This window comes from Haemorhous mexicanus, chromosome Z (assembly GCF_027477595.1).
Source record: "Haemorhous mexicanus isolate bHaeMex1 chromosome Z, bHaeMex1.pri, whole genome shotgun sequence".
In the NCBI taxonomy this organism is placed as follows: Eukaryota; Metazoa; Chordata; class Aves; order Passeriformes; family Fringillidae; genus Haemorhous; species Haemorhous mexicanus.
This window is the reverse complement of record NC_082381.1, coordinates 10,993,452-11,020,998: the sequence shown is the minus strand read 5'-3', so window position 1 is coordinate 11,020,998 and position 27,547 is coordinate 10,993,452. Positions and strand designations below refer to the sequence as shown.

General features: G+C 41.2%; 1 protein-coding gene across 2 annotated transcripts in view; it reads right to left on the bottom strand.

The window, feature by feature from the left end:
* The window catches only part of SSBP2 (single stranded DNA binding protein 2), a 137,630-nt gene that overhangs the window by 25,320 nt on the left and 84,763 nt on the right, over positions 1 to 27,547 (bottom strand). Inside the window, exons 5-9 of one of the 2 annotated variants that reach the window (XM_059837097.1) lie at positions 19,199 to 19,288; positions 6,925 to 6,984; positions 5,200 to 5,266; positions 4,936 to 5,006; positions 2,817 to 2,884 (exon numbers count right to left, since the gene is read on the bottom strand). In XM_059837097.1, the coding sequence (XP_059693080.1) occupies positions 2,817 to 2,884; positions 4,936 to 5,006; positions 5,200 to 5,266; positions 6,925 to 6,984; positions 19,199 to 19,288 (356 nt within the window). The remainder of the gene's footprint in view (positions 1 to 2,816; positions 2,885 to 4,935; positions 5,007 to 5,199; positions 5,267 to 6,924; positions 6,985 to 19,198; positions 19,289 to 27,547) is intronic. The other variant, XM_059837098.1, reaches the window with a different exon arrangement.

The window sequence follows — 27,547 nt, the reverse complement described above, 5'->3', positions numbered from 1 at the left end:
ATTAACTTTTTTTTTTTTTTTTGTCTTGCTGGTCTTTTTCTTATTTTTCATTGGTTTATTGGATCCTCTCTTTCAGAAAAATCAGGAATATTTGTAACAACACTTAAAAGTCTGTTTTCACCCCAAACCCTTGCACTCATTTCTGTGACATTACTGACTCAGAGACAAAACTGGGGTAAGCCACAGGAATATGGAAACTCAGAAATTACACTGAGACAGGGGAACTCACCTTTCCTCTAAAAAGCTGTTGGAATTTTCAGATTTATTCAACAGCTTTTAGTACAAACTTAGAAATCACTGCAGCAGAGTCTGCTGGAAAGCCACATGGATGTTGTGGAGCCAAATGTTTATAAAACACACAGAAAACCCCCCAAACTGCAATTTTTTAAAATTTTTTTTTTTTTTTTAATTCCATGCAAGCAGGTCTTTTGTCTTTTACTAAATGTTTCTTTTGGAAGCACCAGCAGGGTCATAAAACATAACCATACAAGCACCAATTCCAAAATACTTCACAAAGTCTCTGTTGCCATGACCTTTTGTTTGTTTTTTTTTTCCCCGTATTTTTTTTAGAGTTTATCCTGTAAGTGTCAATTCTGGCTAGAAAAAATAAAAGTCTGAAATTCCAGTTTCCCAAGAGGCAAATATATTCCATCAGGAAATGAAACATCTAGACTCAAGTTTGTGAATTGAAGCTAAAAGACAAAATCACACCTTTTTCTTTTATTTCTTTTTAGATCTGAGGCATGACTGAGATATTCTTAGTGCTTGAGACAGCACTGCAGGTCACACAGGGTGTTAAAAATCACCAGTGAAATATAACACTGAGGCTCCCTGAAATCTGCCTTCTTCTTCCAAAAACTGGCAGAGACATGAAATCTTCCTAAAAATGGCTGTGCCAAGTTCCAACTGAAAAACTTACAGCCTAAAATGAAGTTATTCTGTGGAAGAACAGGGGTTGGGCATCAGCTGTGCCCAACAGAAATCTGATGGTGCTGCTGCTGACAGGGGCAGGAATTACCCAGCAGGGCTGCAGTTGTGGATTCTGTGGGCTGAAATGTTGCCTTATGAGCCCTCAGGCTGCCCTTTCTGACCACAAACAACACTTTCTCACCCAGAAAAATTGTAACATTCCATTTGGCAGATAGTCTGCTCTTAACCAAAGCAGCTTCCCCTGGCATTCCAAGGAGGAAAAGCTGGATTTGAAACAGCAGCTGTTTCTGTGGAGCACACATTTTTGCACTTGACACTGGCAAAAACCCAAGAAAATTAAGGACAGAGCAGTGGGAAATTGTCATGTAAGGAAAACACTCAGGTAGGAGGGGACATCCTCATGCACAGGTGAAATGTGATTTTCCCAGTGACCCACAGTGGGTGAAGGGTGAGGGGAGCACATCTGGCTCCATCCTCTGCCACTGCCCCCAGGCCAGCCCTGACTCTGAGGCCTCACTACAACTTCAGAGACAGCAGGAAATTTACAGCAGGGAAACACCCTCCTGTCCTGAAAATGCAGTTCAAGGAATCCCAACTCAGAGCAAACCTTTGATAAAACGTGTTTATAAAGAGCACAGTATAAGTATTTCAATCCCCCTTCTCTCTTTCTGGTATGCCAGGAAATCTTTTTGCCATACAGAAAACTGTTTTCTTATTTTTCCTGGGGAAACTCTCATTTATGTAAATAAATAAGTTTCAAAATATCTATCCCTCAATTTACTTCTGGAAAGTTAATTTCCTTTTTTTTATACAGTCTTCTGCTGAGGAAAAACTCCACACTGCCTTGACTCACACTGGTTTTCAAATGTCTAAATATTTTTTCCACATCAATTTAATTGAAAACCATAAATGCCTGCCCTCAGAAAGGCTCCTAGAATTGTCATAAATCCCCATATGTGATTTATATGATAGAGCAACACACAACTTCAGATTTTAATTTATTTGCCTCAGGATTTCAATGTATGTCTGGAAATCCAAACCCATTAGAGGTACTGCAGATTTTTAAAAATTACATTATCTATTTCTGTACCTCTTTGACTTCTTCAGTGGTAACTTTTCACTCAAAATTAAAATTATCATTTCTTATTTATGCTTCCTATAAAAGTAGAGTAAAAATGGGTATCTATGATATAATGAGAAAGCATATAGAAATCTTTACTGCTTTCTTAATGTTACATCTGAAGTATTTCTACACATTTAAAAGGGGGGCTGTCTTCAGGGATACAAGGTGCAACACCCGGCCATGGCTACATTCACATTTAGAATAAATCTGAACTCAGATTATATCCATTTCTACCAGATGATTTTACAGACCCAGAAATACACAGAAACACTGAGAGAAATACACTCATATTTGTAAAGCTCCTCTGTCTGTTTGGACTGGAAATAAGTGTATTTAAGGAAATAAGAACTGCAGTGGAGGAAGACTAAAATCAATTCCGTCTTTCTTATAAATACTTCTAGACAAAAACTATTTTGCTACAATTAAGTACTGGATTATTTTGCAGAGAAAAAACATTCCTCACAAGGTATTTAGTAAGTAGAAATATAAATAATTTCCTTTTTAAAAATGCATACAACGATATATCAGTCATTATATTGACAACATATTCCCAGTATTTGAAGTTTGATTTGTGAAAAAAACTGAGTTATTTGTACAGACTTGTTAGGACAGCCAAGGCTCCCGTAAGACTGTGGGTTCACTTATTAAAACTGCAATTACTGGTCACCAAAGCACGTTCTCCTTGCCTTGTCTGTCCCAACTGCTCCTTCTGCAATGCAATAATGGCATTTCCTAGGCACAGTAGGATTTGTGTTGTGCTTACATGTTCATCCCAGGCATCCCCGGGCCACCTAAAGCGTTCAGAGGGGGTCTCATGGCACCTCCATAGTTCTGCAACGACAACCAAGGGTCAGACTACCACAAAACAAAAAAACAAAACCAAAGAGGAGGGGGAAAGAAAGGACAGCAGGTTAATGACATCCCTGTGCAACTGCTGCCAGGACAGGCCATGCCATTCATGCTTTCAGGATTCCCTGACTGTTGACTAAAAATTAGGATCCTTAACCCCAAGGAGAAACAATATTAACAACAGATATTGGCTAAGAATGGTTAACATGGTTGCAGGGGGAATTATACTATTTACACAGCTCAACCCACATTTTGAGATAAGTTCATGGCTAGTTAGAGTCAGGTTTTATTAATGAATTAAACTTCTAAACCAAGACAATTCAAAATCAGAATCCCCTACTAAGATTATGAGATATTAAATGGTATTATTTCTACCTAGATTTCATTATGTTTGTATAAAATTAAACCATATGATATAACTTTTCTAATGTACCATTACATTTCTCTTTCCATGACTCAATTGTAATAATCACAGAATCCCAGGATGGGACCTTAAAGCCCATCCAGTCTCACCCCTGGCCTGGGCAGGGACACTTTCCACTACCCCAGGTCTTTGACAATCAAAATGAAGAGTATTTAATATGATAAATCATGTCCTAGCAATGCTAACAAATTAAATTCCCAATGCCCATAAAATCTGAGTTTATGTCCTGATACCATGACCAAAGTTAGACTGCACTACTTACATAAAAATATAAATGAAACCTATTTTTATTCAATGGAATAGGAGCAGAACTGTCTGTCTCACCTGACAATTTTCCACCTGTAGTTACTGCTAATCCTAGGCAGATTTGCTCCTGTGCCCTAAATAACAGCACTGCCCCCCATACAGGTGTCCTCCCAGAGCAGAGATGCTCTCTGCAGAGCCCAGGTATTTGGTGATCCAATTATGGAGTCATTTGTGAACTTAAATTTTGCGGACTTAAATTTTGTGTAGGTCAGGATGTTGAGCACAAGACAGAAGAAGTTTACAAAAAGACTGGTTAAATGACAGCAAAAATGGAAAAATTATCCTCCTAAAAAGTGGCATGAGATTTGCCTGCTGTGTGACTAATGGTGCTACCTAAAGGATCAGCTCAATCTCACATGGCAGCACAGCAGAGCCTCTCTTCCTACCTCCAAAAATGGCAAATACATCTCAGGGCCATATAAAATATATATTTAATTTTACACTTCTATATGTTTTGCTGGCCGCTCAGCAGAGATTGTAAAGAACTGCACAACTGGTTTGTAGCAAGAAGACAGTTGTGAACAGACTTGGAAGGCAAAGCTATTCAATAATTTAGAGTTTAGCTGTTATTCAAACAAGAAGCCACCAGGGAGATTATCTGAAATGGGGAAGCAGAAATGCACAGTGTGGGCACAACAAGCACACTGTGAAACAAAACACTGGCAGCACCAGTGAGGAACAGCTCCACCCACGTGCTGCTGACTGGAGTGCTGACAAAGCACAGAGGAAACTCCTGGAGCTGTGTTCCAGGGCTGCACCAGGACTGTTGGGCCCCTGCCCTGTCCCTCTGGACAGAGCCACAGAGATGCTCGAGGTGGACATGGGGACAAATGGTAGCCTGGACATCTCACTTTTCACTAAAACCTCTGCTGCTTGTGCCAAAATTTAGATCAACAGTGGATGAAAGGAAAAGTTTACAGAATTTGGAGAGGTATTTTTGGCAAAGTTAGAAGGTATTAATATTTTCCTCCTAAACAACATAATCAGTGAGGAGGAGGAGGAAACACCTACTCCACTCCTGGTCTGCCTTGCCAATGTCAGTCTTTGATTACAACACACACTTTTCTAAAGAAAGCAAGTGAAGGGATGTCTCTTTTAATCCCAAATATTTATGAAAATGGCAGATTTTTAATCTTTTAAATTTGTACAGCTGCAATTTAGAAGAGATTTTTTTTGTAAAACAGGAGGTTTGTTTTAAAAAGAGATTACAAAAACAAGTCCTGGGAATCTCCAAGCTCAGCAAAGACAGAATACAGACTAAGTATAGGCCTGTCACTAAGGATAACCCCTCTGCAGAAAATACCTGTGGTCCTAATGGCACCATTCCCCTTGGAGGAGTCATCCTCTGCATAGGCCCACCCATGTTTGGATGACCTGCAAACAAAACATAAAACACATTATGTCTGTACATCCAATACACAGCTGATTTAATTATGCAAGACACCATCACCATCTACAGCTACTTGTAATGAATCACCTCTTTCTAATTAACAGAAAAGCCTAAGGATCAGCAGGAGGAAAGGTGCCAGGCTGTGAGGACAGCACTGAGGAGGGGTCCCACACTCACCCTGCTGCCGTGTGGGGTCCATCCCGCTGGGCAGGAGGGGCTGACTCCCCGGGACACCTCCGAGGGCCTGAGGCAGGGAAAACACAGCATCAACCCACAGAATGCCTTGAAATCCATGGTAAAGACACAGCACACTCGTTTAATTCCTAACTCCTGGATGTTTCCTCTGAGTCAGGTGTTAACGTGCTTTTAAATTCCCACACTAATCTGCCCTCTGGGTTTACTGAATTAGGTTTAAAGCTCATTTTTACAGGATTTTACCTGCAGCTGGGTCAAGTGGAAAAATGCTTTTATGAATGGATCTTTGTAGCTGATCCATGAGGTGCTATTTAGCATTTCAAAGCACCATCACATTTTCAGTAAGAATGTATCCTGAGTGAGCAGAACGTCAGAATGGTTTGGGTTGGAAGGGACCTTAAAGCTCATCTCCCTCCAACCCCTCTGCCATGGGCAGGGACCCTTTCCCAATCCCAAGACCAAACTACCACCTAATCAATATTTGGGCCTTAAAGCTGCACCACAGCAGTTTCTTGCTTCCACACCCTGCTCATCCATGCTGTACTTTGAGTAATGTCAGCGCTGCTAATGCAGCAATTAATGAATTTGGCATAATGTGAGTGCAGCAAGAGCTGCAGCTGATTGGAATTATGTGACTACCTTCCACTCTGGACTGAAAATACCACAGTGTGCAGAGAAAAACACTTCTGAAACCAAACCTGCAGGCTGGCAGTACTTCCAGCCACCACATCCCACCTGCCAGGATTCACTGAGCTCAGGCACAGAGGGTGTGAAACCCAAACCCTTGGCTCTGGAGCTCAGACACCTCTGGCTAAGATAGTCTTGGGAAGTGCAAAATCCAGGAGAAAACTGAGTTACAGCAGTAAAATGTTATCAGATATTAAGTGCTAATGGCACTGCACAAATGATAACCTCATCAAGGTTAATTAAGTCCCCCAGTGCCCTGGTGAGACAGCAGCCCTGGACCAGGTGGCTTTACCTGATCCCAAATATCACCAGGCAGAGCAACACCTGGACAAGTCTTGCCACCTGATACATCCAACTCACTGAAATTTACATTTTCTAACTTCTGGTGATAGTGTGTCAAAAGTAATGACAAATTTGTTGAAACTGTGCTACACAAATATAAAAAATAGCCAGAAATGAGGCTGGGGTATAGTGTGACAATCGAAAGGCAGTCCTGGAAACCAAATTACCTGTTCCATTTATCCTTTCTACCTTTCCCAGTATTGTAAATGACCTAGTTTTCCTCTCAGAGCTCCACTGATGTTTTCCTGTCTGCTTGTCTTTAACTTTTCATCTGCTGACAACTCTTTCTCCTCCTCTTTCTGCACTATGGAGAACTTGAAAACACGAATGTTCTCTACTTCCAGAACCCTCTTCTCACAGATGGGCCAGAAAAGGTCCCTGCTGACGAACAGCAGCTCATTACTCATCCTTGTCTCGCTGGCATTGCACATCCTTAGATGGAGATGAGAGAAAATTGGGAATTCAGCGCTTTTAGAAAGTTGCCAGAGTGCCTTTGGGAGCCACAGAGCACTTCATGAGACCTGTGTCTCACCAAGAATCCCCACATTTTCTGTGGAATAAATATAATTTGGATGTGCCCCAGAGATGGGCAGGGAGAGAAGCCTTTGGCACAGAAGTGAGTGGCAGAGGGACAGACCCCTCACCCCGGGCCAGCAGAGCAGCAGGGACCAGCCTTACCTGGTTGGGTATTCTGAGAGGTGGCCTTGGGCCTCCAGGGTACCTGGGGGACATGAAAGGCTGCAGGGAGAGAAGGAAACACTGCTGAATAATCCTGCTCATCCTGTAAACCCCTCCATCCATCCCACCCCGTGGCACTGCCATGCTCACACCCATCCAGCCTGAACACTCCCTTCAGAGAGCTCAGGACATTGCTCCACAAGGTTTAGCAGTATTGCAGAAATTCAGAGATTCTCAGCCAACCCATCTATCAGGACAAATTATTTAACAATTTGTTTCAGCACTTTTAAGAGTACAATATAAAAAACTTAATGCATTAATAGTGAAGAATAAACCAAAATGAGACATCTATACTTTCCACTGGAGAAGGGGGAAAGGTGGAACCTTGGAAGAGAAAACAAAAGTATTCCTAGGAGAGTTCAGAGGTAAGGAAGATCAAAATAATTCACAAATACTTTTCATTCCCTTCTTCATAATACAATGAAAAGCAACACAAAATTTAACCTGTGGGGGCACAGATTCCCAGTTCATGATGCAAACATTTAGAATTTTGCTGTTTTCAGTCACCATGTCAATTCAGTGCTGCCTCCTGCCATGCCTCCCTGCTCACACACTGGATCTCCTCTCTCACCCCTCACTTTAAACCCAAATCTGGCACACCATCCACACCTTGAGAGGTTCTGGTGGCTCTTGGCTACCCCTGAGCTACCTCACAGCCCACAGACAAGGCCAGGCCCCCAGATAATCAGGTGGTACTGGCAGCAAAAACACTTCTCAGCTCATTCCACCCCAAAGTGTGGCAATAGCCTAGAAATATAAAAAGATGAGTGGCAAATCTACAGGGAAAAGGCACAAATATCTGACTAAACAGAAGATGAAGAGGATGGCTTTGGCAAGCAGGAGTACCTACAGCTCCAGAAGAAAGTGAAGAGATAAAAGTATGCTGTGTCTGAGCACAGGCACAAAAAGACTGATTGAGAGTAGCAATAGCTAGCAGAGAAACTGCAATTATTTCACCAATAATTACTACTGGAATTTTTCCTATGATCTTACATCAATAAATTAATGAAACCTTTCACATCCTGGAATCAGATGAAAGCTGAAATAATGTAACCTACATAAACACACACTCAAAGCAGTGCTAGAAAGCAATTTAAAGTACAGAGGGTTTACAAACTGGAGAAGAAAGTTCAATAACAATTGTGAATAGATTAATAAAAAGATACTTGAAATGATGTGCTGTAGAAGAGGGAGGCTCCTTTGTGCATTTTCTCATGGTGAGAACCTCTGATAAGAAAGAGAAAGGGCTGTGCATGTGATGAGGCCCTCGTGAAACAGTAGAACTGCCAGGAAATTAGAATTTCAACCATTTCCACAGAGGTGAACCGAGTGCAGCCACTCCAGTGAGGACCATGGGTTTGACTTGTCTCCTCCAGCAAATGAAACTCAACTTTATTTACAGCTATGCAGCTCAAAAAAGGGGAAACCTGAATGCTCTCTGAATGCAGCCATGTCTAAAGAGCAGAAACAGCTGACTAACACGCAATACTAATAAAAAACCTCCTCCTTCCAAGCCTACAAGTATTATATACTGTAAATATTCATGTTTCTATGTATTCCCCTCACACCCAGCTGGAGCTGCAATCAGTGACAAGCAGATTTCAGGTAGTTCCTATGGTTTGGCTTTCCAAAAAAATGTTACCAGTACAAACTTAAATACTCTCATTTTTGTGTCAATGACTGAACTTCTCCCTCTCCACTACCAATGTATTGTATATATCATATTGTGCATTGTATATATTATTTGTCCACAAAAAGGTTCTACTAAGAGGTTTCCAGACAACAAAGAAATTCTGTCCAACATTTTAATGAAAATATATGAAATTCTCTCAGCTTTTCATGACAGTGGAGTGGTTTTAAAGTCCCCACACACATTATTGAGCACTGGATTCTGAAAGACACGAACTCAAGCAGCAGAAACTTTGTGCCATGTGTTTATTCACCACTCCCCTTGTCATTTCCAGAACACCTAGCATTAATCTCTGAGTTAGTTTTACTTTAATTTCCTACTTTTTTTTTTTTTATTAGGAGTTGCTGGCCTGTCCATTAGGGAGGAACCACTCTGGGCCTCCATTTCTTACAGCAGGCATCCTTCTCTCCTCAACTCTTGGCAACTTCTCCTTCCCCTTCTCCTGCAGCCCTGAACTCACTGGGCTCAGAATACTGGCACTAAATTAAAGCAGTGCCCACAGACCCTCAGCTGGTCACTCAGATCTTGTTTCTGAAGGTGGGAAGAAGATGTTTGCATGCTGAACACTTTGGCATTTCTGCCTATTGCCCCAGCCTTGTGTAACTCAAAATTCAGCATATAAAATGCACCCTAAATGGATGCTCACACTGAATTTTCAGGAAGACAGACTCTATTTGTCTTGGAGTTAAGCTTGAAAAATACTCAATAATGCAGCAGGCAATTTCAGCTGTGGGCTGGGAAGAAGACAGAGGGACTAAAATCAGTTTCTCCAAAGGAGTTCAAGAACTGGCAGACAAGATAAGGTGTTAGGAAAAGCAGAAGAAAACATTCCAAAACAAGCAAGCAAGCAAACAAAGAAAGAACAATAACAACAAACAAAACAAAACGCCCCAAAAAACCAACAAACCCTCCAAAAACCATAATAAAAACTCCCAACCAACAACAACAACAAAAAAACCACAGCGAAACCCAAACAAACCAAACAAACAACAGAAAAAAAACCAAAAAAAACCCCCCAAAAACCAAACCAAAGGACACATAAAAGGCTCAACCCAATTAAAAACCAAACCTACACAAACAAAACCAAACCTCCTGCAAAATCCCTCAAAACTAAAACTAAAAAATGAGACAGAGACCAACAAGCAACCACAAAAACAAAGGGGAAAAACCCTGAACTCAAAACAAATCCCAACCAAACCCAAATAACCAACCAAATAACCCCCCAAAAATGAATAAAACAAAGAAACAGGCAAGCAAGCCAGACCTAAGCCACTGCTGAGACTGGAGGTGCCACCAATATCTGCTGGCAGCAATATATTGTAATTCCTACTCACAGGTATGAAATTCACTAATTTGGCATCACAAGATGTATCCTGAAGGCTGCCAATCCTGCAGCTGAGAGCAAAGGAAGAACAAACTTCTACTAAACTGGGTGGAAAAGAAGCCAGAAAGAAAATTTTTTTCTGTAGTCACTGCAGAATATTTGCATCTACCACCCTAGAGTGAAGGTTAAAAAAAAAAGCCAAAAAACTAAAAGGAGGAAAGTATTAGAATACTAGAATAATAGAGATGACACAAAATAAAATCAGGGTGTGAAATCTTAAATTTAATAAGTTTCCTGCTCTTACAGCAACATTTCATGTTGAATTGCTAAAAGTACTTTAAAGAAAGTCAAGTTCAGGCACTTGAATGATGGTGCCAGAAGCTGTAGCACTTTTTTGTTATCACTCTGCTCAAGAATAATCCATCTGTGTGCAAGGACAGCAAAGGGTATCTCATAACCTGTGTGTTTAGGGCAGGTCTGAGAGGAGTGTGTGCTCTGCCACATCAAAACCTTCTAAAATCCTGTTTTTCTTGGTTCTCAACACAACAGAAAATAAGTTTGTCCGTGGGAAAGAGTTTGAGAAAGCAATGTTGAAGCACAATGGCCTCACTGCCCACATTTTGGTGCCAGAAAATGTGATTTTCCTGGAAGTATCCAGCAGGAAGCTGATGCCATGAAGGCAGGGAGGCTGGGATGTTTCTTACTCTCTTTTTTAGTTGTTCAGAAGACTCTCAAATATGATGTGGATCAGTTTTCACTTCCACCTAATAGTGGTGAAATAAGGCATTCAGAGAGTGATGTTCTACTAAGCATGACATACTGCAATAAATCTTTTGTTTCTTTAATCTTACTTCCCTTCCAAAAGCTGGGAGTGTAATTTACTTCCTTCCAGATACAGGTTTCTTGCACTGACATTTTTATCCTGTTTTTCCTCATACCTTTGCTTTTATCAATCACATTTTGTCTCACATAAGTTTGTAAAATTTACAATAACCCACAGCCAGAGAAGTAATTCTGAATATTTAAACTCCTATTGAGACTAAATTGACTGTAAATATATTGACCACAAATTAAAAATCACATGGTGAGAAACAGCTTCACACATGGTGTGGAGAAGAAATGGCAATAATTGATTTTTACAACTCAGCCACCTACAGCACAAACATAAACACCACTTATCCTAGCAGCTGAAAATGGAACCACAGACCTTATTTGTACACACTAAGAGTGATCTTAAATTAATTGTGCTGCTACTTCAGGTGCAAGTACTGGAAAACAGTTCAAGCTGCAAGAGACAAGGTGGCATTTCCTCTGGTAATTCTGAAAATGACCCAATCTTTCCATCTATCCATTCAAAAGTTCTAAATGATCACAAGTGAAAGAATCCAAAATTCTTTGTTCTCCTCTCTGTTTAAAAATCAGTAGCCAAGTCACACATTCTGTGTAAAATACAATTACTATTCACCTTTTTTGTGTTTAAACTACTAAAGGTTTGGCATCACTTACTGGTATGATTATTAGTATCCAAATGATAAAAAATAAGACTGCTGGCCATTTTTATTTCATTTTCCTATAAGGGTAAATAATATGTTATTATAGCTCTTTAAGACTCCAGTGTTTTAGGAAATGCTCTAGAGATGTTTTACACCTACATCTCCCATTCCCAAACCAAGCGGGGATGTCCCTCCTCCTCAGACCACTGGGAACCAGTAAATATGTGAATTTAATTTATCCAAGTTACCCTGCAATTCATTTTTCATTTCATTGCTTTTTAGTTTTTAGTTTCCTCTGTGATTTTTTTGGTGGCATCTCCCTCAGCAGTAACAATCACTCAAGTTTCAGGACACTCTTCATTAACACATTTTAGTTTTCACCAGGACTAAACCCAGAATTATTTCTTTCTGAAATATTTCAGAGATGAAATTTGGGTTGCACACTGCACACCTTGCAGTGTGCCACTGCAAACCAAACCAGCTGATTTTAACTATGATATTTTACATAAAAACGTGTTATTCTCAGCAGTGAGAGAGGGTTTCTCTCTACACTGGCCTTTCCTGATGACAAAATCCATTTCCATGAGCAAGTTCTTTACTGTGCTTCAGAAAAAGATCCCTAAAAAATAATTCCTGTATTTATGGTTTTCTAAGAGCAGACTGACAACAGTAAGAGATCTGATTTAATTCAGTATGAGAGCAATTTTTTTTTCCCTAAATTGAAGAGCCCCTTCCACATCCAGAATTCCAGGTTACAGCAACACCAGCTTTTAAAATATAAATTTAATGTTTTATCCCTGGCCAAGTACACCATGTGAAAAGACACTGCAACACACACATTGTTAGGTGTGGAAAAATGAAAAACCAATTCCATGCCTAAAAGAAAGAAAGAAAGAAAGAAAGAAAACCAATTGGAAAAGCCACAAACAAAATGTTTGGTGCCCAGCTAAACATTTGTCTGAGATGCTGCAAGCCAGGTCTGCTTTCAGATGATCTGTAGGAAGTGCACTGTTATTACATCTGTGTCACTTTGTGGGGAACATAAACATCTGAAGCCCAAGAGTTCATAATTGTGAGAGAAAGTTGCTAAATTCTGCACGTGATACCTAAAGGAATTTTTAAAAGAAATTCAAATTTCATAAGATTACTTATAGGAATTATTACTTATATGAATTTCATATTGGGTAAATAGTTTTTATATTAATTTTATTAAATGCAGATAGAAGAGAAAACAGAATATTTCAAACACGACAAGCCAAAACATCCAAGATCACCTTAAAAGCTCTCAAAATAAAAATCTGTTCATTTTTAGAACTTAGACATCATCCAGACAGATGACTGGAAGCATTTTCCCCAGATTGAAAACCTGATTTTGATACACAGCTGATTCTTTGGAACAGCTGATTAACTCCTCAAGCTGAGCATTTTAAATTTGTTCCAATAGTTATGGGCAGTGAAAGCACTGCCACAAGTGCAGGGTGGGAGTACTGAGGGCAGCAGATCCTGGATAACTTTACTTTTTAGCAGTTGACTTTATTGCTGGTATTTAGGGAAAGGAACCCAAGCAGGAGAAAACCACAAACTACTTACAGATCTTTCTAGATGATAATACCCTCTCACATTGTGTAATAACTCAAACCAATTTTACAAAATTGTATATTTTAAAATGCAGAGTGATACTGCTGAGGACAAAAATGCACATATGCTAATTCTGCAAAGAATCAGAGCTATAATTTTATGAATTTGAGTATTCCCATACTGCTCCACTGGGGTGGGTGCATGGACATTCCATAAATACAATAAGGAATTATATAAACTCAGAGGGGAGAAGATCCCTTAAAAGTCTTATTTTCAAAGTTTCTCCAGGCTACCAAAGCTGCTGCCTCTGCTCCCAAGCTGCACGTGCAGCCCTGGTGATGTTCCATACTCCCATCACCACGTTTTCACAGCCCAGGACAGTTCTCAAGCCTCTGGCACTTCCCTCTATCTGCCCTGCTCAGAATCTTTAACTTTTCACTCCCTCCCCTGCAACTGCCCCACCTGCTGCACTGGAATTGAGGCTGGCTGTGCCCAATCCAGCTAATTCTGCCCTTCTGTTACAGCTTGTAACTACCTCAGTTTTACAGAAAAGGTAATGCTGCAGAAAGGGGGAAGACAGGAGGAGGATCAGCACTGGGAGGTGGGTGATGGATTCTGGGACAGATAATGAGGTGTGGCTGCTGGAAGGGAGGAGACAAAATATGGAAAAACTCTGGAAAACCAGGAGACTGAGTGAGCATTAGGAGGAGAGCTGAAAGAGTTCCAAGGGACTCAAAAAGAAACAAGAAGTTTTTAGGCTGACAGAGATTCAGGTGCTGGTTCTGCACAGACCAGGCTGAGCCACAGCACATCCTCTGGCTCCAGCTGTGACATTCCACAGCTGGAACAGGGATTCCTCATTCCTTGCACAAATAACAACCCCAGTGGATAACTCAATCCAAAATGGCTTTAAAGAGGTGCTGGGGGAGTCCTCCCTCCTCATCTTCCTTCCTTTACTAGCTGTAACCAAACACTGCATTTATTGGGTCTGGAATACAAACTCTATTTTTTAACAATGTGTCATGCCATGACTTTTTACTGTAAATATGGTCAATATTAACCATGAACTAAAATTGTACATTGCAGAGAAATTTTACAGCCTTACACTGCACCTTACAAATCCATTTTCTTTTCATGTGTAAGTAGTTCCCCATTTCTGTTTCAAAATGCAGGAGATGCATTTAATACTTTTTAATTTGCTGGCTTTGCTTATTCTCACTTAACTGAGTAATAAACTTTGATTTATACTTATTTATATATCGTAGATATATATTTGTTATATATTCATATATAACCAATATAAATGGTTCTTATATGTATATACAGATTTATATTTATTTTCCTGCCTAACTTTACTACTTGCAATATATATTTACATCTCAAATAGTAATGCTAGGCAGGAAAGTAAAGTCCTTTTTGCTCCTGTGCCTTACTGTAATAATGCTCTCCTGAAGCATTAGGTCAGCTCTGCTATGGCAAACAAGGCTAAAAATAATCCTTGAGAATAGTAGGGATTGAGGTAAAACGAGCATGAGCAGCTGCCACTAGATGGCAAGACAGGCTCACATTACTTTGCAGGGCTGGGTTCAGGCTGGTTTTTATTTTTTTTCCCTTTATATAAGAGGAATATGTAACATTTGTATTTCAAACATGGTGTCGACACTTCTCTCCCATGCCATTCCAAGTTTATCTGGTGATCTGAAGTTGCTGAATGAAGCCAACCACTTGAAAAGCCCTGTAGAAAACACAGGCACCACGGAAATAATGTTTAGGGGTAAATTGAACTGGAAGATTTAAAAAAAAGATGTCTTTAATCTCTTTAAAGGAGAGATTTTAACAAATGTGCTGAAAAAAGTAATGTGTTTCAAGGAAAGGGCGCTTCACTCATGTGTGAAAAGGTACAGACAAGTGTTAGAGCTTGACTTTTAACAGAATTACCAAATTAAACAAATGAACTGTCAACTGTAGAACAACCTGCTTGCCCTACAACTCCCAGCAGGGTCTCAGGTGAGTGCCTCTAAAGCCACTCACACTCCTCACACAGCCAAACCTTTGGACTGCCACGGAATCGAGGAGCAGAGGACAGCTGGGGTTTAATTAAACATACATTCAGGTGTTTCTCCTAGCTGCAGAGCAAAGGCAGCAGGCAGGGCCAGACTCTGGGCAATGCTGGGTGCCAGAAACTTGGAGAACCAGTGGAAGGTGCCCCTGCCCACGGCTGGGTTTGCAACAGGAGTGGCTTTAAGGTACCTTCCACACCATTCTATGCTGCTCTGCTTTAAACTCTGCATTTAGGAGAGCTAAAACTGGAAATTTATCTAAGAGGCAAATAAAATCCTGTGAAATCAACAGTTTACATTCTGTTTAAAAGCTCCAAACACCTCAATGAACACACGCTCCCAAACTTCCCTCTGGCCTCTGCTCATTTGCTTACCAACATTGTCCACAAGGATCAAATCAGTGGTCTGCAAAAACACAAATGTAGCATCTCTCACATTGTTTAGCTGCCTTAAAATATCAGAGAAGAGCAGGATGGAAATGGTCCTCAGTACCTGAAGAGCAGCAGTTGCACCCACAAGACTGGATGTGGAAACCTGAAAGTCTCTGAATTCTACGACCTGAAACTCTTTGACACAAGTGGAAGATTTAACTGACTGTAAATGAGTTTGTAAGAGCCTTGTGTAAAGCTGTGGCTGCTGACATTATATACATCCACTAACATTAGACCCAAAGGTAATTATTTATTAAGATCTTATTCAGTCTTTCAGCTGCTCAGTTGCTATGTCAGGGTCAGAGAGCACTTCAGAGCCAGGGACAAAGAGCAGGTCGTGCTGATATCCATGACTGGCCATATGAAGAAACTAACAAATGATGAGGATTAAAAAGGTCTAAAAATTACTCAGAAAAATGTCCCAAATGACTTTATTTTTTTATCACAGTAGCTAAGTCCCTTCCTCACACTTTACCTCCATGTCCAGGATGTTAGAGATGGGAAAACTGGATAAGTATGAGGTATTTCCAGACTCAGGCTGGGGCTGGTTGGGCACTTCAAACATGTATAAATAAATTCATCTCGCCTCTGTGCAATCTAGTATGCTTTCATTACTTCTGTTGCCCAAAGCAGGTGTTTGGGTAATACTATTTGGAGTTAAGGAGTCCTGTATGGCAGAACTCCTGTGCCCCACACATTCAATTGTTGCTCCTCATGAACCGAGAGCAGGTTTAGCATCTGTTTCACACAGTTATTTCCAGAGTCCCACTGCTGCTGAGACTGAGAGAAGATGAAAAGAAAAAGTATGTATATGAACTTAAAGCTACATTCAAACACAAGCAGACCAGTGGAGGGAACTGAGGCACATGCTAACTCCACATAAATACTGACTTTTGAAATTTCACTTTTGACACTGCAAACAATTTCTATTGAAAATGAGAAATCCTACAAAACCTCAAAACCTCCTTTATTTGATGACAATAGCAGTGTACAACCCCACCACTGTGCCATTTTTCTGGACAGTCAGCACTGCAGTGACCATCACCTCTCACCTAAACTGAAGTATTAAAGTACAGCTACAGAGGGATATAAGATAAATTCAGCTGCTGGCTGCAGAACCTCTGCCTCTGTGGTCCAGGCATGAAGAGCCACAGGTTGCTAATTAACATCAGTGCTAATGGTCTACCTGCATGAGAAAATCTCATTTTACAAAGAGCAGAGTTTTACCACATACTGACTGAGAAAGAATTCTCCTGTATTTCTCTACCTCCACGTGCTACACTAGCAGACTGCATTATTTTTTAAATATAAAATATATTCCTTTTCTTCTATGAAAAATAAATGTCTCAAAAATCATGTTACAAGTCAGCTGTGCCAACCAAAATTGACTGCTGCTGTTGTCTCTTCATTCCCAGCACATTTCCCCCCTGGACTGTGACACTCCCCTGCTCTGCCAAGAACTCACTGCAGCAGCAATGATCCCACCCAAAACATGAGTGCAAGAGGGAAGAAATTACTTTAAATCATCTGTGACCCCTGAGTTCTGCAAGCAGAGCTGGAAGGTGCTGGCTGTGCTTGAGCAGCTTCAGCTCAGCCCAACCCAAACAACCCTGAAAGCAACAACAGGCACCCGTATCACTCCAGGGTGACCTTCCAGATACATTTCGGGCTAAAGGAATTAAAATGTTACGAGGCCTTTAGGGAGCAAAGTCTCAGTGCACTAAATATAGACACAAGCACCTCTCTCCTTCTCTGCCCATGTGGACTGACTGTGGAGAACGAATTGTTTGCCGTCATATTGCAGGAGTCAGGGGCAGGTCTCAGCTCCACAGAATGAGGGTTGCCAGCTCGCAGACCAAGACAGATGAGCCTGTTCTCTGTGGTTTGTTTTACTCTGGGATCACAGGAATGGCAGGGGAGGATGCAGGAACAGCCTGTCCAGGTAAAGGTCTAGCAGAACAGCAGCACCCGAGAAGGAAGGAGGAGGTTTTCACCATGAGTTTCCCTTTCTTGCCTGTGATTTCACCTGCCTTTCACAGCAGCAGATGATGCCCCTCCATTTCCAGGTTTCACACATGCAGGCTCTGTCAGGAGCACATTTCCTTGTCCTGCGGCGAGCTGACCTTGGTGAGGCTGAGCTCTGACGAAGGTTTCAGAGCCTGGCACCAAGTGCTGCCTGACGACACCCACAGCAGCAGCAGGGCTGTCTGCACTCACAGCCTCACACACTTCAGGCTCCCACTGGGATGGAACCCTCTGGATTTTGGCTTAGCTCGCCTTGCTGGGACTGCTCCCAAACACATCAACGCACCCACTACCACACCTGATTTCCAAACTTAAGCATTCTTAAGCACCCAGCTACAGCAAGAATTAATAATGTCTTGGGAAATGTTCCTTTTCACTCTCAGGCCTCATAAAAAGAGCAGGATGATGTTGTGGCTTCAACTCAGACTCCAGACAGATACTGGCATACAATGAGACTTTACCCGCACTCAACTTTCTATCAGATTGTCTTTCTTACATCTTCAAAGATCTGGAGTGGCTAGAAGTCTATTCACACTTCTAAAAACAAAACTCCCACATCCTCCTTCTGCAAAACATTTAAAATAGTTACTCTCTCCTCTGTACTTCACACACTTGTCCTAGCTGTGCCCCTTCCCCATCTTAGTAGTCATCAAAGACAATAACAAAAAAAGTTAATTCCTCTGACATCACAACTGAAGTGGGAGGCTAAAGTAAAAAAAAAAAAAAAGTGAAATATTGATATAATCTAAAAATTAAGACCAAAATTATGTGCAAAAGAGCCTACCTAACCAGCTGCTCAAAGCACTAAAAGCAGAAATAAATTAATTAATGAGTTCTGCCAGCTCCCGAGAATTTTGCGACTAGCAGCAGCCAGATATTTTCCACTTCACTTCCAAGAGTCTTTTCATTCATGTATTACAAATCAAGCCTCAGTTTGCCAGTGTGGAGGGAAACAACTGAGTTTTGGTGAGGAGGAGATGTAAGCCCAGCCTGGGAGCAGGGCAGGCTCAGGTCACAAACAGCACACTGGGCTTGCACTGCAATGTCATTTCTTCCACCATCGCATCCCAAAGTGCTAACTGGGCGTTCAGCTCCATGTAGGACAAACCTGAACAGGAGCAGCACGTGGTCTAAATCCCTGACTTATGTTTTCTAGGCAGTGGTGTTGAGATCTTCAAGGTGCAGGGCAATGCTCAGTGGGGTGCTGTGCATTGCCCAGGCTGAATTCCCACAGAATCCCTCAGGAATCTGGCCTGTGGCTTTAGCACAGAGCTGAACACAACCAACAACGTTCTAACTTTAAAATCTCCATGGAATGTTATGTATATTATCATAAGAAATTATTTTAATATTTCACTCAAGCATTTTTTGATCTCTGCTAAAAACCTGGCACCATTTCTTGTTCTGTGCTGTACTATTTCATAAATTAAATACCTGTCAGTCAGGTCCCTTCCTTCCCACCTGTCCACTTCTGTTTAAAAATAAACTCTCAAATATTGCACCACACAGTGAGACACAGTTCAGAACAGGACCTTTTCTACAGACTTGCACACAGTATTACAGAGGATTTTCTATCCTAGAATTCCTGTAATCATAATTTTTTTTCTGAATACCTGAAAAAACCCCGGTGGTACTGGACCTACTGGCATGCCATCTCCTGGGGGAATGTTTCCTAGCACTGGGCTGGGAGCTGCTGCAGCACTCTGAAAAGAACAAAGGGAGAATAAACCTTTGTCATTGCATGGTAGGCATTAAACCCCCCCCAAAAAACCCCAAACCTGACCAAAGTGCAGAAAGTAATTCTCTGGATATGTCACATTATGCCATTGTTTCATCTGAAGGTAAATTCAAATTGTTTAGCCTTTTGTCTATACATGTACCATGATTTGTTGAAATAACAAATGTTTTTTGAGGGAAAGGGTGCCAGAGAGTGCACAGGCCAATTAGGCAAAGTCTGAATGACTTTGAAAAATGTTGTATCTGAGTGCCTCTGCATGCACCAATGTGAATGTAACTTGCATACTTCTTGTCTTATGTGTATGAACAGTCTCACACATGCACAAGGATATATACAGAGCATAAAGAAAGTAATTTATGCATTTTATCAGCAATTTCTAAGCACTTCAAAGATAATTTCAGCAGCCTGTAATATTTTTCCAGAACAACAACAAGCTTCAAAACAGGGCTCTGTTATAAACAGTACAAGAAGGGATGCTCATGATTCTGCTGGTAATGCTCAAGATTTTACCAACCCCAAAAATAACCACCATGACAAATTAGAAGAATTCAGGTTACGTTTTTGGAAGGGAAAAGAAAAAAGGGATTTCTAAGGAGTGAATCAGAGGATGAAATTAGTTACCTTTGCAAATCCTTCAGCTGGAATAAGCGAGTAAAGAATATTGGACCTGGTAATTTACATGCAGGAGGATTGTCACGGAAAAGAGAAGCCAAACTGCTTCTGTTGTCATGTGTTGGAACCTCAATTACTTTTAATTTCTAGCATTCTTCCTTCCTACGATGTGTTTCTGTATGGCATGAGGCTGAATCACCTATAAATGCTCAAAATCTTGTGTGAAAGTACTGGAGCACACAGAATGCTCCCAGAGCCACTGGCAGGTTACTAATGACCTGCCAAAGCCTGCTGTACAAAACACGCAGATATTAAATTATCACTCTATTTATTGTGCACTCACACTCGATACCCTAAAGATGCAGATCTGGAAATTGCATTTCCAGGTGTTTGGCACCATACCTAGGAAAGGAAGGAATAATGCTGGAAAGATCTGAAGACTGGCACAAAAGGACGGATGACCTTTTTTCAACCAAGCAGAAAGGAAACCTTCAGGTAATCACCACAGATTTCTTCATGGCTTAAGCTGTGTTTTAGAATTAAAGTTCTAAACAACTAGCAGTAACATATTTAGCATCCAAGCTCAATGTTCTTTGGAAAAGTCTGGAATGTATCACTGAAAGATAAAGTCTGAAAAAAAAAAGCTTGATTTCAAAATGAGTGCAAGGCTTTGAATCATGAAAAAATCATCTTATAAAGGGTATTATCTATGCATGGATCAGTGCTAAAACACTGTAGAATTGCAGGTGACAGGGAAGGCCAGCCAGGTGAGCTGTATCCAGTAAATACTTTGGTATTATAACCACAAATCATGCAGGAAGAGGCCACCACAAAGCAGCCAGACCAGCCGTGGCCAAAAAAGGTGGTGCCCTGCCAGCCACTGCCACTCATGTCAAATAATTATTTTCGTATCATTTCCATTCCTAAAGGAAAACAGGAAAAAACACAGTTGGTTTCTTGCTGCTTGGGGTTTCTTTAAGGAAATATGAGCTCTTTAGGCATCAATGTGCAATAAACCCATGAGAGGCACAGTCTGAGTGGAACACGTTGGAAGCACTAACACAGGTACAGGTTTTCTGGATGAAGGATGACAACAGCAGCACCACTGATGGAGAAAATCAATGATGTTAAAAGCCTGAGCATCTCCAAATGCCCCCAAAGAGCCCGAGCTGCAGTGGCTGACCAAGGAGGAGCAGCCCATTAAAGGGGCACTGCTGGGCTGTATTACAGCACCATCATCCCCCAGTGCCCTCACGGGGCCACCTCACTGGGCATGGCATGTGCCACTGGCCATGGGATGTGCCCCCTGCCAGGTCCTTGGGCTCACAGGGGAGGGAACAGCCCCTTGGGATGAAGAGCTGCCACAGGGATACAGCACCCTGCTGTGGAGAGTTCATGCTTTTTCCCACTTTGAAGATTATACTTTAAAAAAACCCCAGCAAATTTAGTTAAGAAATAGAGGGGAAGGGAGAAATAATGACTATTCCAGAACAAAGGAAGAAAAGGATTAAAGTTATAACTGTTAGCCATTTGCTGGCCTAAAAAGGCTTTGTAAGAAATAGACCTAAAAATAACATTTTCATAATTGTCTCACAGAGGTGGGGTTTTTCCCCTGTTTCTGCATCTCCCCTGGCACTGACACCAGAGGAACCCAGCCCCATTCCTGGTGAATCACCAGGAACTGGCCGGGAGGGACTCAATGTGCTGCGTTTGATTTTTAGGGGATTTAGTGGTTTTTCAGTACCTGAGGTTTGATGGCCCTCCCAGGTCACAGCACCTGTGCAAACCCCCTGCCCTGCCCCTGTGAGAGGAGGGAGGGAGGACTCAGAGTCTGCATGCCCACAGCTGCAGGGCCATAACCCTAAGAATTCTGCTGTTACACCCTCAGGTGTTACAGAAACCTTCATTTCCACCCTTCATTATGCAATCCACTGGGGTTTTTTTCTGTTTTCATGTTTGTTTGGGATTTTCTTCCCTGATGGGCAATGAAATCCCAAAGCCAGAAATAAAGTATTTTCAGTGTTTTGGGTATATTACATTTTCTAGCTTGTGCTAAATAATGAATCTTTAAAGAACTTCTACCAGGTAGATCAATAAACAAACCTGCAACTGCTGCATGGAAATATTCTTATTTATTCTATCCTGATGAATTATTCATTCTTTTTCCACAGTCCCATAGCAAACCATGGCCTCCTTTTGCATGCCTTACAAGTTGTTCATCATTTATACTTCCATTAGTTTGACATTTTAAATATTTGCAAATTGCTTTCCCTGCTTTTCATAAAAAGATGAAATCGGAAAATTTAGATGGTATAAACTCCTTGTACAGTAGCTTACCTCCTTAAAAATGGAAATCTGTATTTGCTTTTGTAGCTAAAATAATGAATTTATACTAATGAATTTATAATAATTTACAATTATTAATTAAATCTATGTACTTGACTCAAAGTTATTATGGTCATTCCTTCTCTACCCAAGCTACTCTTGGCATTGCAAAAATAGATTATTATAGTAACTAATAAAACTACCTATAGTTTGGGATGGATTTTATAATAAAGAAATCCCAACGTAAATAAAATGTGAAGTAAAATCATTTAGCTATTCCACTAGTACAGTATCTGAGGTGTAAAAATCCAGAGATAAACCTGCAATGCTCATTTTTTGAGGCCATCCCAAGAAGTGGCTGATGAGGGAAGCTTGCAAAGAATTTCACTCGAAACCAAAAAATGCTACCAAGGAATTACTTGACTTTATAAAAATCCTCACCTGGCTCTTCCCTTCACCAAGACATTCAATTTCAGGTATTTTGCTTACACTAAAACTTCCTTATTTTTATCTAAAGTTTACCACATGTTACTAAATTTGTCCACTCAGAGGAGAGTTCTGTTTTTAACAAGTCTCACTGATGGGAAATGATGTAATCTACTGGATGATGGAGGGGAGGAGCTGGACCCTACAAAGAAAAGTGTTAGACACCCAATTCCCTCATCCCCTCGCCCTCCTCCACGACAGCCCTAAATCTACTGTTATGATTTAGGAACACAATATTTTCATCTATTCATACAGGCACCCAAACATGGCATCTCCAGACAAAGATATTCTGCCATGGATGGTACAGACACAATCAGCTGAGCTGGAGCAGAAGGGATCAACGTCTCAGGATATTTTTATATGCTCTGGTGTTGAGGTAATGCAACAAACTGAACAGTGAGTGTGGAATGTGAAGGACAATGCAGGAAACCACAACCATGTTTGAAATGCTGGTAAGAGCAGCACAGTCAGAAGGAAAAACCGAAAATGTCAAAACTTAAACAATTGCTGGGTTTGGGTTTTTTTTCTTTTCTCCTTTTCTTTTCTGGGGACAGGGGAAAAATACCTGGTACATTAACATAGGAAGTTATGGGAATTAAGGAATTTAAACGTAGTTGTACGTTGTTTTTTTCTTTCTGGAAAGATAAATGATGGATGATTACTATTTCCAGTCATATTTACCACATGTTTAATTTCTGGTCATTGATAGCTTTGAAGTGCCAGGCATACTGCAGCCAGTACCATAAAAAAAATACTGAATTTCCTTTTGTAAACACTTCAACTTGTAATTTACCAGGTCCTTCTAAGACACCAGCTGGTTCCTGTAAGAGACCATCCCTATTTGCACCCATCACAAAATAAAAAGCACTAAAGGAACTACATTGATTAACCACTAGCAACCTCCTTGTTTTCTCCAAGATGGAACATTAAACTACTCATCACTCTAAACAACAAAATAAATAAAATTTCAAATGCTTCAGATAAGTCTCTGTGCCTTTTCCATATTTGAACATGTGGCTGCACACCAAGAAGCCAAAACCCCCAGACTGAGCAGCCTTGGTTTACTCAACACAGACTGGAAGGTCATGCCCAAAAAAGGTGGATTCATCACACTGGAAGAGGCAGGTAATTCAAAAGATCTGGATCATGAGACCTAATTAAACCCTGGCGTAGCTCCACTGATATATATTTGTCTAAACTGCTTCATTTCTGTTGTGTAACAGGAAGGCATTCACATGACTGCACAAGTCTGAACTGTAACTGTGGAAGGTCATTCCTTACAACTTCCCCGTCTTCCTCCAATCCCAGCTCCCTATGGTTTCATCTGGACTCTGCCTTTTTATTTCTCTTCATTCCGTCTTATTTGTGGGTAATAAAGAATAATAAAAATAATGATGCCATCAATGCAGATGAAAAAAAAAAATCACATTTATTCCTTTTCTTGGAAATAGAAAATAGGTTGCACCAGCAGATGTGGTCAGTTAGGGAAGAGCAGATCTGTTGATAGTGATGATGATGATGATAATGAAGGTGTCCTGTGAGACTTCACCCATCCTTCTTCCCCATGAAATATTTCTAGCCCCAAACCCACCTGACTCCAGCAAATAGCTGAAGTGGGATCACAGTTTGTATCCCCATGCCCAGTCTGGGGATTTCATCCTGCTTAGCTGAGACAGAAAAATTTCATTACAGTGCTAAAAACTGGCTACTGGGTTGGAATATAAATTAATTTTGAGGAAAGCTTTGTTATCAGTGAATAAAAGGACTTCAAATTCCTGTAAAAAGACAGCATTTTCAACCTTTCTTTCAGTTGCTGCTTCTTGGATTATTTAGAACATAACTTCCAGACACGGTTTCTCAAAATTATGGTTATAAAGAAAAGTTATTTAAACAAAACCTTCATTATTGCCCGGAAGTTAATAAAATCAGTACTCTGAATAGGTATCAGTGAACTGTTCACTGACAAAAAGGTGCAAGAGTAATTTGTGTTGTAGATATGGAAATAAACCTATGACATTCTTTTGAATTTCTGCCCATTCTTCTGATTTTTTTTTTTTTTTACAAAACAGACCTATACTGAAAGGTAGAATACCCAGCTTTCCCCAGCTGGAGAATCACAGAATCACAGCCTGAGCCAGGTTGGAAAAGACCTTTGGGACCATCAAGTCCCAGCTTTGACCCAGCACCTCTTCATCAACGAAACCCTGGCACCCAGTGCCACGTCCTGGCTTTGTTAAACCCCTCCAGGGACAGTGACTCTGCACCTCCCTGGGCAGGCCATTCAGGTGAAGTTCTTCATGAAGATTCAGAAATGATACTTCAAACAATGCTTTCAGCCCGTTTTCTGTGAGGGTGAGGGCACTCCTTTGAGGTGGGCTCCCAGGCCTGTGCTGCCCAGCCAGGTGTGTCTGTGTGCAGGGCGAGGGTCCCAGCCCAGGACCCTCCCGAGCTGCAGCAGCGCCGTCAGCCCCAGCAGGAACCACCACGCTGCCAACAACAAAAGCCACTTGAGGACACAAAACGCTGCTGCTGTTGAAGCCTGGAGCCGAGTTGCAGTGATATTTCAACAAAATGACTTCTTTTCCAGAAGTGACACTTACACCCCTCCTCCAGACTCCCTGGAGACCGAGGCAGATTTGCTCGGCAGCCGCAGAATCCTCCGCACGCTCCCGCGCTGCTCTCCTCCTGCTTCCCTCCAGGATCACAGCAAGGGCCGCTGCAGACCAGGGTCTGACCCCTGCCTGCCCCAGGAGCATGCTCCTCCTCACACAGGGAACGCTTCAGCCCCCACACGTTCTGTCTCCAGCTGGATTTTCGAATTCCAGATATTCCCTGTGCTCAAGACGCGCCACGCTGCACAGAGGATGCTCATCCTTTCCTCCTTCTTCCCCAACACACTCTTCCATTTTTTCCGTGCTCTACACATAATTCATGGTTGGTACAATTGTGCTAATTGGACTAGTATGACAAGACTATCTCATACCCCGACTTCCCCTAGCAATTAAGTGGTTGGCACAGTGTCTTTTAATCATTTAATTAATCTAATTGTTAAACCCACTTTATTTTCCAAAGATTTTAAGATTGCCAGAGTATTGTATCCCAGTTCTTATGGCCCAGCACTCCACACGAGTCAAGTGCTTTTCCATTTTAGGAATACAGTGATTATTAAGATGAAAGTTTTTCTGTATCTCTCTGTCCTTTCCAAGTTATGAAACAAATGAACAAATATGCTGTGAGCTGAAAGACTAAAATTTGATTATGAAATGCAAAGTAGCCTGGTTTGGGGTTATCCTCAGGTCGCCTGGGAATGATTCAGCAATGCTGGCAATATATGCACAACTTCAGAAAGGAAAATACACCAAAACCCCTCAGTAATTCCCTCACAATTCAAAATGGATTTTTGTCTCCATATGTAGCTGACTGGAAAAGTCATATGCACAAAAAGATAAATTTTACTTCAGAGGGACCTGAATTGCAGAATTTTCTTCATGATGAAAATGTTTTTCAGCTTCTCCAGAGCCTGAAAAATTGTTAATTTGCATGTGCTTGTCTGGACCTTCATGTCATGAAATTCCTCTTTAATAACCATTTACTAAGATACCAACCATGGATACATCTCTTCTTTCCAATAGTGTGCTCCATAAATTATTCCTCTGTCCTAAAAATGTGAAAACATCTGACTTGACAACACTGTAATTCTGACAGCCAATTTTCACAGACCAAACCTACTGAAGCACCCATTTAGGGGTTTTATTTGAACATTACTCCATTTTCAATGGAATTAGTGGTACATAACACAATAGACACTTTACAGTCTCTAGCCTGAATTTCATTGCTTTAAAACCAGTGGTATTTCTTGTGTGTGCAGGTGCTGATGAATAAATACTTAACCTTCTAACAAGTACACGTTCATTTGAAGAAAAATAGGACAAATTTAAAACTCATGGAAAGCTAGCCTCTAAAGTATCTCATTTTTCTCATGCTAGCTGAATATCTATCTTTGGATAAATGTAACTTGTTGAGCAGAGAGTTAACACCTCTAAGTGCTAAACCAGAATTAGGCACTGTGCTTATGAAGACCTCACATTTTCCTGCTGGTGATTATTTGCTATAAGGAGTTATAGGGAGAAGTCAATGAGCAACAAAAGCTCCCCAGGCCACCCTAGGGGGTAACAAAATTCAAGGAATTTCCATCCATCCATCCATCCATCCATCCATCCATCCATCCATCCATCCATCCATCCTTCCTTCCCTCCTCCACAGACAGCAGAGGCAGAGCAAGGCTCCAAGGATGTGGTTTTTGGATGTCCTTTTGGGAGGAAAAAAACCCAACCAAACAAAAAACAACCAAACCCCCCCCCCCCAACCTTAATTCCCTTTCTTTGGGAATTTGATCCAAGAAAACCAAGGCTGTGAGTGCCCAGCACACATCCCAGAGTTGGTGAGGGTTGGGGCAAGGAGAAACAGCCCTGCAAGGATAAACCTTGGCTCCAAACGTGACCAAACTCGCTGGTGCCCAAGTCACACAGCAGAGCAGGTGAACCTGTCTCAGGTGGCTCCTCCTCAGGGAACCAATTATTTTACACCCCGTGGTGTGAAAATCCATAGCAGTGATAATGAGAGCTTGAGTCTTCCAGGGTTAACTACCTCCTACAGCTCTTAAGCACACCTTTAAAATCTTATTCTTCTGCTTACTTTATTATTATTCGGATTTTTAGGTGGTGCCCACACAGACACTGAAGGGATGGTGATCCACGCACAGCTATTCCACCTGGGTGGCCCATGGACTACTGGGTCACCC